Source organism: Anneissia japonica, unplaced genomic scaffold (genome assembly GCF_011630105.1).
Source record: "Anneissia japonica isolate Jap-2015-1 unplaced genomic scaffold, ASM1163010v1 scaffold199_len4679917_cov187, whole genome shotgun sequence".
Taxonomy (NCBI): Eukaryota; Metazoa; Echinodermata; class Crinoidea; order Comatulida; family Comatulidae; genus Anneissia; species Anneissia japonica.
The window spans coordinates 4124557-4138009 of record NW_022686322.1 but is presented as its reverse complement, the minus strand read 5'-3'; the positions used below and the strand labels follow the sequence as shown (position 1 = coordinate 4138009).

At 35.6% G+C, this 13453-nt stretch overlaps 1 protein-coding gene across 1 annotated transcript in view; it reads left to right on the top strand.

Annotated features, from left to right (window-relative positions):
* The window catches only part of LOC117114700 (mucin-2-like), a gene marked incomplete at its 3' end in the record, with an annotated part of 37372 nt that overhangs the window by 1125 nt on the left and 22794 nt on the right, over nucleotides 1–13453 (top strand). Inside the window, exons 2-7 of the mRNA XM_033258389.1 lie at nucleotides 1685–1713; nucleotides 2369–2438; nucleotides 2781–2902; nucleotides 9654–9752; nucleotides 10981–11166; nucleotides 11681–11734. Coding sequence (XP_033114280.1) covers nucleotides 1685–1713; nucleotides 2369–2438; nucleotides 2781–2902; nucleotides 9654–9752; nucleotides 10981–11166; nucleotides 11681–11734 — 560 coding nt within the window. The remainder of the gene's footprint in view (nucleotides 1–1684; nucleotides 1714–2368; nucleotides 2439–2780; nucleotides 2903–9653; nucleotides 9753–10980; nucleotides 11167–11680; nucleotides 11735–13453) is intronic.

The window sequence follows — 13453 nt, the reverse complement described above, 5'->3', positions numbered from 1 at the left end:
GTAATGAGTTGTATGTTTGTTCAGTGACGGATTTCCCCAAGCAATGTAAAGGGCTTCATAAGATATATTTATTGATAACAATTATTTTTGAATATTTAAGTTTTTCTTTACTTTTGACACCATGACCATAGTTTTTTTTTTTTTTTTTTTTGTTATTAATGACAAGTATTTGGAGAAGTACTGAGTTCGGTACGATAACACGTCAGGTAGAGTAAATAATCACTTCTATGATATTTTTTGAGAAAATCTCGCATCATAATAGCACTTGTAGTGGTTTTCATCTGGCTAAATAACCTGGGCGTCGTGGGTTCGATTCCCACCCGAACCATTTTTTCTTCACCTTCGCTCCCCCATCAGCACCCACACGCTTCGCCTTCGCGTCCCATCCCCATCAGTCCCCTCATTTAAAGATATCTAGATACGCCACTGGCTTACATGGTCAGATGAATGAAAATACTCAAATCGATGTACTTTGCCACCAAATTGTAACCAGCATTCACCATGCCCTCACGATGTCACCGGGGACGCTACTGCCAAACAACTATTTTTTGGCAGCGAAGGGACCTTACCAATAAACAATCAACAAACTACCGGGTTTCTGGGTTGATTTGCAAGGTACTACATGGCTCAACTATTTTTTACTTAGGGGTTAATTGTTAAAAATCGCTCACAAATCATACGACGCCACTACCGTGCCGGGGACGGCAACTAGATTTTGAGATTAATTTTCCGAATAAAGTTATACTAAATAACTTCTAATGACGAACTATTGTCCTCAATTGTCTGTGTTGGTCATTCAACTGTCATTTTATCAATTCTTTTCGGTGATATTACCATTCTCAATAATCTATAAAGCACCCAAATAACAACGTCACGTTAGATCGATCGGTGGGGACGCCGTGGTGACGCCGGTAGGGTCAATTTTCGTCGGAAGGTATCAAGATGATAAACAGTTTCATTGGACTAAATTTTTGCTTATGTTAACCACATCATAGTTACTAACCTTTGAAATGCGTGAGTGACTATAGCAGTTGGCTGGAGAGGGGGGTCCAAGCGGCAGGGGAACCACCCCCTCCCGTCGCTCCGAGCATTTGTAAGCTGTTTTAGGGAGTGTTAGTTGATAATACAGGTACATAAGCAAAAATAGTATTAAAAAAGCCTATTTGAATTTCAATGTAGGCCTATGTTTAATTTGAGCACCCAAACTATGTAGACCTATACACAAACATTTCATTACTGATCATTTTTTAGTAACTCTTTAGTGAAATAAGTAGGGCCTTCAAAGAAATACTGTACTCTCTCATGACTTAAGTTACTGCATCACCGTTTTTATAGTATTAATACAAGCAATTTCTTCTAATTTTAAATACATTTTCCCCTGAATTTGTGATAAATCGTTATCACTCATATATACTTGTGTTAAATGCGTGACAAATTTAGGATCACGCATGTGTTTTCGCAAAATGCGTGTTTCATCCAAAATCACTTTGAAATGTGGAACCGTCCCGCACGATGTGAGACGGTTGTTAACTGACATTGATACTGGTTTCAAATTAATTATAGTGTATTACGGTAGTTTGGTGTTGTTTTAACGATTAGTTTGCTGAAAGAATAAGCATGGAAAATCTTTCTTCGGTGGTATCACAAAACCTGTGAACATCTTTATTTCTTTTATTGCTTTTAGGACGGACGCACCAGAGGATGAAACAGACGGTAGGTTGTATACCTCCTTATATTTTTAAAACTTTCAATCATTTATCCAATGTTGATTCAGTAAACTGACTAATAAAAATTCCACCCATCGATGTAGACAATTTTAGTACTTTTCCTTTCTATCGTGTTCCTTTATTTAAATAATTATTCTTTCATTTGTTTTCTCTTCAGCTTGTTTGTATTCTTAATTATTTCTTCGTTTAGCCTGTTGAACATTAGCGTGTATGATGTGTGTCTTTATAATGTCCACAATTTCAATTTAAAATGTTTATAAGTTTATGGACTTAACAACTCATAACGAATATTATTGGTGTTCGACTAAACCTAACTCTTTAATAAATGTTTACGTTGTATATTTGTTAATTAAAAGTGGCTTTAAATTAAAAATCATAACAAAAAGTATACGGTACTAATTAATGCACACTTAATACTATTCCTATTTTTACGTAGACCCTTATCCCTAAATTAGCTAACAGGCAGTTTAATGATTTTAGTAAATCGAATAAATTGGCCTTTTTGTTTTATTCGAGCATGTTTTTTCTTTCAGTTTTTAAAATATTTGATAGGTTTCTCGTGTTTCTTCAACACAAACAATATTATCAAGAAAAGCCTTTAGTTTGCCATATTTTACTTGAACTGTCTGTTTTCTTTCCAGTTAACCACTGTTCAATGCCATCGGCACCAACACACGGAAGCGCCGCTTGTACACTTCTTTCGTCTAAAACGTATGTATAACATACAAATACTGGCTTTGTAAAATTATAAACGGGCCTATTTTGTCGAAATGTTTCAATTCAACATAGTTACAGTATGTAAATAGGTCCTATGTCTTTAAACTATATTTTTTAATGAAGCTTGCATCGCATCAAGTGATAGTACAACTCCACAGTGTCATATAAGTCTATGCAATAACACTAAAATTTGTAAGATAGTAAATATATTACATACGCCAAGTACCGAAATTCTGTGTGTGTGTGTGTGTGTGGGTGTGTGTGTGTGTGTGTGTATACTTGCTTATATTTCACATCTATGAAAAGTAGTTGAATGGTTTTTCTTCTCTCTGTTAGCATATGTAATGCGACTTGTTTCAGTGGATATGAATTTCCAGATGGCGTAAAAAATATCAACAACACTTGTGAATACGATAAGGGTGTTTGGTCACCGTACCACCAACTACCAGACTGCGAACGTGAGTCATGGGTTAATTTTTTTGCTCGGATTGTTGCTCCTCCCTTATCGTGTTTTTTGTACGGAACACTTTCCTAATTTGGATCTTCTATAAAAAGAAAAAACAAAACAAAACAAAAACAAAAACAAAAATAAAAACACGTATAGTAAATATGTTCCTTTAAGTAGAGCATAAATCCTAAGTAACAGGATAAGCCTCAGTGTTCATTTTTTTAAAACATATAACATCAAGATTCCATATCAATTAGCCATGCAGAAAAGGTTTTATCTATAACTTGGTTCTTACAAAAGTGCCGTCCTGCCATTATGCAGTCCTGCAATGTTGAGCTATAGATTCCAATATTCTTGACACACGAATTCAAAATAGAGAGGTTCCTGGAAAGGACTTTCAAAGATAGGGGGTTAATATCACCTCAGCCCCACCATTATTGGGGCTGAGTTAAGCATTTATGACTAAGGCACCTCTAGATGGCCGGAAATGGAACTTTCAGACTTCAGATAATTTTCTTTTTCTCCTTTAAAAAATAATCGGCTCTCCCACCCTCTGAATCCGCCACTGCAATCTGTCGAAACCAGTGGCGGACCAACTTTCATTTTTTTTTTCAATGTCAGCCTCACCCATTTACTTTTATAGGCGACTCACGGTATATGCACCTCAGGTTATCCTACTTACCACAAAACATTTTATGAGCTCAAAAAAAGTCCACTCATAGGACCTATACCGTTGTGGCCAGCTGGGGGCAGGAAGGGAAATTCCCCATGAACCCCACCTAGAATTAATTATTCCGAGTCTCAGACCGAGGCTCTAGTCCACCACTTGGTTCGGACCCCACACCCTCGAAGGACATGTCAGACCCATTTTCGGCAAATTTCTGAAGCCACTAATTAATTAAATACAATGCCAGTGCCATAAATTCCCCTACGAGTCAAGTCGGATACCCCAAAAATGGCCCGCGTTTACTCAGCCCCGCCATGACTACGGCTGAAGTGTGAAATAAAACTCCCAAGTTCCAGGAAATGGCACTTTTAGACTGTAATATTCATACGTTTTGAAAGCAGTGTTTTTAACAGAATGACAGCCTCCAATCCTATTCCCCGGATCCGCCGCTGGAGCCGTCAAGGTTAATGGTAATCGCATTATAATCAGCACCACTCCCTCCCAACAACAACACTTAATCCTTTATCTGCCATTTATTTTTTAAATTTTGTTATTAAACTTCATTTAACGAGAGTAATTCTGTAACAGTGCTGACTTACATGAGCTGTATATATTTTTTTTAAATATGGCTGGGGCGGGTAATAAAGGCAGAAAAGACTGTGTTTAATTATTAAACACTACGGTATCAAAAATTGTGTGACTATTTAACCAGATAATCAACTTTTACTTTGCACACATTCTAAATTTCAATATTTGAGTGCAACGTCCCTCGCCTAATGCTGTACATTAATCAATCTTATATTTTAAAAAGTATTTCAACATTAAAAATAGACTATTAACACTGTAAACAAATCAGGGACGAACAAAATAGGCGTACATTTTGTGACAAACATGTAGTGTGATAGCCAAGGACACGGAAATAGGCACACTGCACTGTAAAAAAAAGTCTCTGTAAATTAACAGCAAAGGTGCTGGCAAATGCATCGCCAGGACTTTTCTGTTTCTTTTACATAACATCATATGTTGTGTTTTCTGTTTACCTAATTTCTGTAAAGGTATTTTACATAGATACCTTAAAAATACTAAGATGTCTTTTTTAAGGTTTATTCTATGATGAATTACAACACTTACCTGTAAATTCACAACAAAGAAATTTTCTATTTTTCACATAACATCACATGTTGTGTTTTTATTTACATACATTATTTATGTAAAATTTACATTTATTATGTAAAAGTCAAATAACAGGTATTCTGTCATCAGCTTTTACAGCATGGTTAAATAAATATGAATTTACATTTTTACTATTAAGTGTTGAAGATAGAATATGATGCTTGTGTCAAATTACTAAACGAATAAAATACAAAGACGTTCTACAGCTATTTTCATATATTTATTGTATCAACAATAAATCCACAAATGTAACCCAAACATGTAGCCACATTCTTTAAACTTTCTTCTCATCAATACAGTACAATTCACTTTAGTTTCAATCAATGCACTGGAATGTCTGTTATCGTCGTCTATTCAGTTTGCAACAAATAATGTACGGTAATCATTTTTCCAATTTAACACTACATAAACTGTTAACTCTGTTTAAAAATGGCCAATAATTCCTTGCCATCAAAATGGCTTGCAATACAGTATTTATTTTAATAAATACCCCATCTAGAAGAACACAATTGTCATTACACTCCACTTCTGAAAAATAAAAAATACCTCAGGGCATGACATCTATTCATTGAGTTTAAAGATTTTTAGTTTACTACCGCATAAAGGTTTGCATGGTGAAATAACAATTTTAAATGCTTGCAGTGCACGATGTAGATGGTTTTGAGAAGAATCATTGTGCTGATGGGAATATCTCAATGTTTTCCTGACGAGTAAAAAAAAATCTATTTTTGAATGTTGAAATACTGCATGATGTACTGCAAACACTTAACATTATTATATCACTTACCAAGCGCTATTATACAAGGGGTGACTAGAAGGGTATCCTTATTGAATATCAGCTTCTGGCTTGTCTCCTAAATGAAGTACATGAGCTCATTTGTTTGTCAATGTACAGGTGTACAGAAGTTAATGTCACTGCTCTACAAAAAATGGAACTACTAGATGGATGTTGATAAATTATATTAATATTCAATAATAAACTAGGGGATTATGGACACTCAGACCCTTCCAATCACAAACACAAAGTAACCCACGAAGCAAATATTATGGATGAAATAACTATAATACAAATCGGACAATGATATAATATACACCGCAATAATAGACAAGTCATCGCAAAAGTAAATCAACAGGAGAAATAACTGTCATAATAAAATTTCATTTTGCTTTGTACTGTAGCAATATTTTAAAAGTTTACTTAAGCAATAATATATCATAGTTTACCTTAAAAGGTTCGGCTGATTGTTCAGCCTTGCCCCAATAAAAAAAAAATGAATACAACCATTACGGTACATATAAATATAGGCCTATGCCTATGTGGTGAAGGAAAGAAGATATTGAACGATCGTTCAGATTATGCTTTTTTAAGAAACAATTGAAATAGAAAATTACTTATTAGCCAATTTTGATTTTGAAGGTATTGCACTTAATTTTAAGTTTCGCTCTAACACTATCACATTGAACAGCTGAGTATATCTAGAATATTGGTGTTGTATCATCTCTCAGGGTTCAGTTGGAACGGAAATCCTATCGCCAAAAAAAGTAGGCATAATATCACGAACTAGAGGGCGCACCCTATCGGACCTCTTTAGAGTATAATACCAGAACAGCGACACTGTAGACTTCTTACTACTCTTTGGTTGCACTGTAGTATGTACCGTCTACAATCGGGAATCGACTGTCAACTCCCTGAATCATCGAGGAACCATGCAAGTATTGTGATGTCGTGTTTGAATAATATTTTTCATCATCACTGGGGTGGTGGGCGCGTTATTGGCAATATCGTTCATTCACCCCACTAGGTACGACGGCCAATGCAATTGATGGATTGCCAAGGCAATTGACGGCCAAGGCAATTGATACCCGGATACCAACAATATGATGATCGAATCACTGGCCAATAAGAAACTGGAAATTGTAAAGGTGTACGTGTGATTGGTTGATGATAGAATAGCGCTTGCTAACCGTTAGCGTATCCGGATACCGCTAACGGTTAGCGCTAACCAATCGGGCGTTCTCACGCAGGTGCTAACGGTTAGCTCCCGATTCGGATACTAGGGCTCTCGTGAGAACCATGCTTTTGATTTGTGCGACGACGCAAGGCTAGAACGGAACCACTCATGCGTGACCATCCTACATGGCATCCTACGTTCTCTACATACATAGATTTGACCAAATTGCGTTCCAGAATCTACGTGTATTCAGAGAACGTAGGACGCAAGGCAGGACGGTCACGCATGAGTGATTACATTCTAGCGTCGCGTCGTCACACAAATCAAAAGCTCCCTATTGGTTGCGCGTACCAGCATATACCATTCATACCAAACAGATATTTTGCGGTAATATTGTATGAATGGAACCCGCAGACTGAGAAAGCCATGCTTAATCTTTTTAGTAAGGAATTTGATATATTTACGTGACCGTTATCACATACTCAGGGCATCCCTTATTGTTATTGTTTTTAGGACATTGCGTTAAATGCAAATATCTTAATGGTAAAGGGGGATGTAAGTGATTTCCTGATGTTATTCTACCTTTTGTATGTGTTTGTGTTTGTTTTTTCAGGACTTTAGTTGCAGCTGATTACTTGCTTTTTATTTCAAATTATTCCAACCTCTAAATGAATGGTAGACCAGGGAGTTGTTATAATAACAGCTCCCTGGGTAGACCAGACCTAATTGTGCCATCAAATGGATCTCCTCTTCTGCTTTCTAACTTCTGCATCTGTCCAGATAGCTATCATCGTTTCGACTTATATAATACATTAGAAAGGCAATACATTTCGTTTCCCCTTGTTTGACAAACTTTTTTTTTTTAAATCGTCAGAGGTCAGATAAAAATAGGACTATAGGGCCGAAATCTATTTCTGTTATCTTATTAGGCAAAATAATTTTTCAAAAAAATTTAGGAGGAGAAAATAAAAACAAAACATTAATGATGAATGTACTGCTAGGTCAGGTCAGACAGTTTATAGGCTAAATAAAGGGAAAAAAATTTCTTTTGGTGATTTCAGGTTGAGCGGAGGTTGCAAAAAAAAAAAAATTAAAGCATGATTTTTTTTTAAATGTACATCCTCGTAGCACATATGTATTAACTGACAAAAAAATAATCATGATTTTGAATAAAAAGAACATTTTATTTTTGTCCAGTTAGCACACCATCTGTGCTGTGAAAAATGGAAATTACTTTTTAAAAAATAAATTTTTAATTTATATTAAATTACATCCTCTGCTCACCTGAAATCTCCAAAATAAAAATAGGTCAATTTCCTTCCTTTAGTATAGGCCAGGGGCTAATACAATTAGATGTTGCCCATAGTGGGACAAAAGGCCCAAACGAGGTGCAAAGTAAATATTTCATCTGTATAAACAATCGGAATCAACGCATTTTCACAAATAAATACAGTGCTATAATAGGTAAGAAACATTATTTTAACTATTTTCTATTAATAACTTCTTTCTTTTATAAAATATTGACTGATATTCTGAATTCCTTATGAAGATATTTTTGGATCACATAAGGTGTTGATTTGATGTTGAATATATGAAACATGATTGATTTGGCACCTTGACCTTTGATGATTAGTGCCTAAAATTTACTACAAACATTATAATAATAATGAGCGTTAGCATTATTATATCATTTTCGGTACCAATTTGAGCCGCTCCAAGTATCTTTCCTATTCTTCCTTAATTTTATTCCTTTATATTATACTTAATGCATTTCAATCAGCTGAATTTAGCTGGTCTCATGCCAGTTAGACCACTTTAGGCCTTCTACAAATGGACGCCTTGTTTTGGAGCAGGAAATCAAATTGTCCCTCACCAGTTGCCTGATTATAAATCGACGGGAAATCTACTGATAGCTATAATTATTAGCATAATGGCCAAACATAATACCGTAAAACTTGTAACGTATGGTAGACCCTAGCTGTCTAGCCTATGATAATATTATTAATAACAATATTAAAAGTATAGGTATGAGCGTACTAGCGTCAACTCGGCCGTAAAGGATACAAGTTAAATCACGAATACAATTGTTATAATGAAATTGAATGCGTTTTACAAGTTTTCTTTTCTTAATATTATATAAACTTTTTTGACAACATGAAATCAAGGGTGTTGCCTGGGCAACTAGGGCCACTCCACCACTGTAGACCTATATAAATGTTCTCAAAAATTTACTTGTTCCGGAATGTAGGTGCAGTACATCACTTGACATCCTCAGTTATTTTTTTTTGCTCAAAAGTTATTTTCAAACTTTAATAAGTGTGTTATAAGTTTTATTGCATCATTATCATTACATTATGTACTCATACTAAAAGTAGAATAACGTCAAGGAAATTTACTAGCCTAATAACATTATGATATTATTTAGATCTTAGGGCAATTTTCTAGAAACAATAACAATAAAGGATGCCCTCAGTCTGATGAGTAAAAGGATTAATCAATGGCCCCTCCCAGCATGCGGGTACCATTCATACAGAAAGGCGTTATATTACCGCAATATTTGGTTGGTTTGAATTAAAACTATAATTGTTAGTCTGAAAAGTACTGCCAGTATTTTTACCAATTGTTGCTAACACACTACCCTCTATTTCATGGAAAAATGGAAAATTCTTATTTGTCACAAGGTTATTCTAAAGTAATCTTCCACGTTTAATTGACACCAGCCTGAGGAGTTTATATGATGATTTTAAAAAAAATGTAAAAAAATTAATTTCAGTGCATTTTTTTTGCCGAAAAATGGGGCTTTAAATGGTATGAGATGAACCCTTTTTTTTTGCGTCAAGAGGTACCCACTTGTGGCCCATGATTTTCTCTTGAATATTTGTATAATACAAATTTGTAATAAATAATTATATAAATGAATAATAATTGCAAATTTTTTTAGCTAATATATCACCTTATTTTCTCTCTAGCTGTATGCACAACACAATGTGCAAATGGAGGAAGTTGCATAGCCCCTGATAAATGCTCTTGTCTTACTGGCTTCAGTGGAACTTTCTGTGAGACAGCAGGTAGGTAGTGTTCAATGTTTAAAATTCACATTGTCTCATAGCATAGTGCAAAACCATTCCCACTGCGCCAAACCAATCCACAACTTTATATACACTTTCACTCCAGATCAAGGCTTCATCCTCCACACACGAATTTAAAACTAATCTTAAAACCTTCTTATTTGAAACTTACTTTACATAATTTTCAAACTTTTTACACTTACCTTACTTGGGTCAGTGTCGCTGCCTCGGTGGTGCATGGTAGCGGAGCCTGAGGCACAGGCCAAAGGTGGAAACTATTGGAGCCCAGCATATCACCTTGTGTAGAGTATCTGTGAATACATGGCTACATTGGGCCCGTTCGAGCAAAAAACACCAACCGTATTCCATTTATTTCACCGGGTAATCACGCTGAGCACTCAGTGGGTGGTCGACCGTTTGAGCAAGTTTTAGCTCACGGTAAATATGTTTAACGAAACTACTCCGGAAGTAAATTTCAACTTATCCCATGTTGGTCAACAACCCATTCTTTGTTTACTTGCTACTGCTGCTATAACCGGCCCACATTGTACACACAGCGCGGCACGGTGGAGCGATAATGTAGCTCAATATTTAACTTATAATGGCTGCTTTAAAATCTGTACGTAGGCTAGTTTATTCAAGTTTATTTCTCCGAATAATGGTAAATCTACAAATCGATTGTGTAGCTATGCTGATAAAATTTAGATTTCGTCGTGCATGTGTGAGGAAGCAAAGGAGAGCTGTAACCACGCCTTGGCCTTAACATATTGAATTTCGCGCTGGGCTGTGGACAAAACTTTTGGAAAAACAATTAAGGTTGATTTATCATTGCCTCCGGCTCCATGGTCATTCCATACACGGTATTCTGCCCAGCAATTTGGTGGTCAAAATTGTCACGGATAATCCTGATGGTAAGGTAATTAGACTAGTGTCCGAGCGGTTTTAGAAAGTCTGTACCGGTAAATCGCACAGATATTTTTTCGCTCGAACGTGCCCATAGAGAGAGTGACGCTGACCCAAGTACGGCTCATGTAATTTAATTGTTTCTGGTTCTTAAACTTCATTGTTCTTTTGTCTGTCACATTTTTGAGTTCTTGTGGAGGGGCGCCATGAGCATTTTCTTTAGACAGATACCGGCGCTTTAAAAGTTTTCATTATTATTATACTATATAATTACGTAACATCATTAAAATTAAAGACTGATACTTGACCTATGCTTTCATTTCAGATGTACAACACTGCAGTAACCCAGCATCACCTTCATATGGATCAGTGGTGTGTGATTTTAATGGCGCAACTGTTAAGTGTACTGCTGAATGTCTTTCTGGGTATAGACCGCCAGACATATCTCAATATGTGTGTGACAAGTCAACGGGAAGTTGGAATCCCACGTTGCCAATACCAGACTGTCAGGGTACAATCTGTTTATAATGTTTGCTTGTTGTAGTTATTTGCACATTAAGACTTTTCTCAGTGGAATGTGTTAAATAAGAGTGGCATTATTATATATATTATTTTTAGTTGACAAACTGATGCTACAGCACAATGCACTGTGCAAGAATTGTTATAATTTACACTACCCTTACCAGTGGTGGATCAAGGAATTCAATATAGAGGGGAAAGAAAGAGACTTTTACACATCCTTCTCCTCTCTTTTTTTTCATTTCTTTTTTTATTTTCAAAGGTTTTAGGAGGGGAGTGAGCAAAAGCTGGCTAGGGCCCCCCACCCTTGAATCCACCTTTGGTTACCAGACTTTTTATCTGCAATTCAAATTCAAATTTAATTTCAAGAAAAATATAACAAAAACATGATGCTGCCTTCCAAGGATTGCCAAAAAAGTTAAAAAACTATCAAGTGGCTCTCCTGACAGCATCTGCAATAACTATTATTATTGTCACATTCTTGTCTACTTCCATTTCTCTTCTAGAAATCATTACAGAAGAAGTTATTAATGTTCCTCCAGTGGTAATTTTTGAGAGTGGTAGGTTTTTTCCCATTAATTATTTATTGAGGATAATATTTGCAATGTACAACATTCAATAACCTTCAAATGAAATACATATTTTTTTTAAATTATCTTGACTTTTTACACACACTGGATATTATTTTATCTATACCTCATAAATATTAATTAGGTAATAATACTGCTTCGGTCAATTTCACTTGGTATGTGGTGCGGTAGTTTTGACTACCACACGCCCACCTATGTGAAACATATGCAAATGTAATTTTACCCTCACAGATCGAAATGGTTAATGTAAACAGATGGTTTGCTGTTTTTAAATCTATGATAGTAAAACATGGTATTATTTCAGTAAGTGAATTCTACTTACCTTGTTTGTTGGATGATTGGCACCACCTCCTTGCATGAAGCAGATGATGATAGATGATCAGATGATAGATCATCAGACACTTTGGGATGTAGATTTCACTACTTCACGTTAAACATAATTTTCATTAGAGAACAACACAATTGGTCCACTGTGAATCTATTTGGTAAATAACAAATTCTCGAAAGCTCCAATGAGGGAAGTATAATAGAGGCAGCAGAGTATATTGGCCCTAACTACCGCCCATACAAAAAAGATCTATTAATCAACCAATCTACCAGCGTTTAACGCCTTGGGTATGCATCTTTCAGGCGAGGCTTTTTGTAGACAATATTAAATATCCTCCATGAAATACTGTACACAGTGGTATAAATTATTACAGTATATTGGGTTTTTTGGCACGGGATCATAATTGCTATTAATTATTGCTGCTAACAGGACAGGTATAAAGATCACGGTCGGCTATTTTTATAATTAAATTAACATTCTAATACCCGATTCACACGTGAAGTTAAATTTAACAAATTGTAACCGAGCGATCTCCTGAGTTATTCCTACCGAGATAAAAAGCATTCACACGCGTCTGTAAGGTAATGCCAAGGTCGGGTAAAATTTATTCAGTGTTTATTAAATGAACCATTTTTTCCCCTACTGCGATATAGGTCTAGCCTAGACCTAGTTGAGAACCCTCACCTCACAGTAAACATTCGAAGCAAAACTTGGTATGTGGTGCGGTAGTTTTGACTACCGCACGCCCTTAACATCTGCTGTACTACTAGGCCTACTGCTAAACTAGGCATAGCTTCCAATGTTTCTGTCGACTCTTGATAATACTAGTAATAGTACTAACACCATCCCGACGTTCATTTTATGTATATCTTCTTCTTCTACCATTACTAATTAACATCAATAACAAGGGAAATTCATTCATCATTTAGAAAAACTAGGCCTATCTATTTCTAGTGGATCAGAATCGTCTGCAGAAGGAAGAAAATTCAAAGAACCCCGTGAAACAGTAGATTGTTGTTGTGTTGAAATCCCTGCGCATGCGCAGATCCATCCATGCTAGTTATCACTTTACTGTAATATAAAAGTAAACAGAGAAAACAAATCATCAAAATTCTCATTAAAACATTAGGTAATATGATTCATGAGACTAACCATATGAATCGTATCTCACATTCACCACAACACAAACACAATATATTGAACATTTTGAGATAGAAAAATATGTTTGGCGTTAAATTTGATATGACATGATTAATTTATAACGAAGAATATTTAATCTTATTTTATCGATCAATAGATGGCCACTGTACCACATGGGGTCAGGATCACTACAGAACATTTGATGGTAAAATGAAATACTG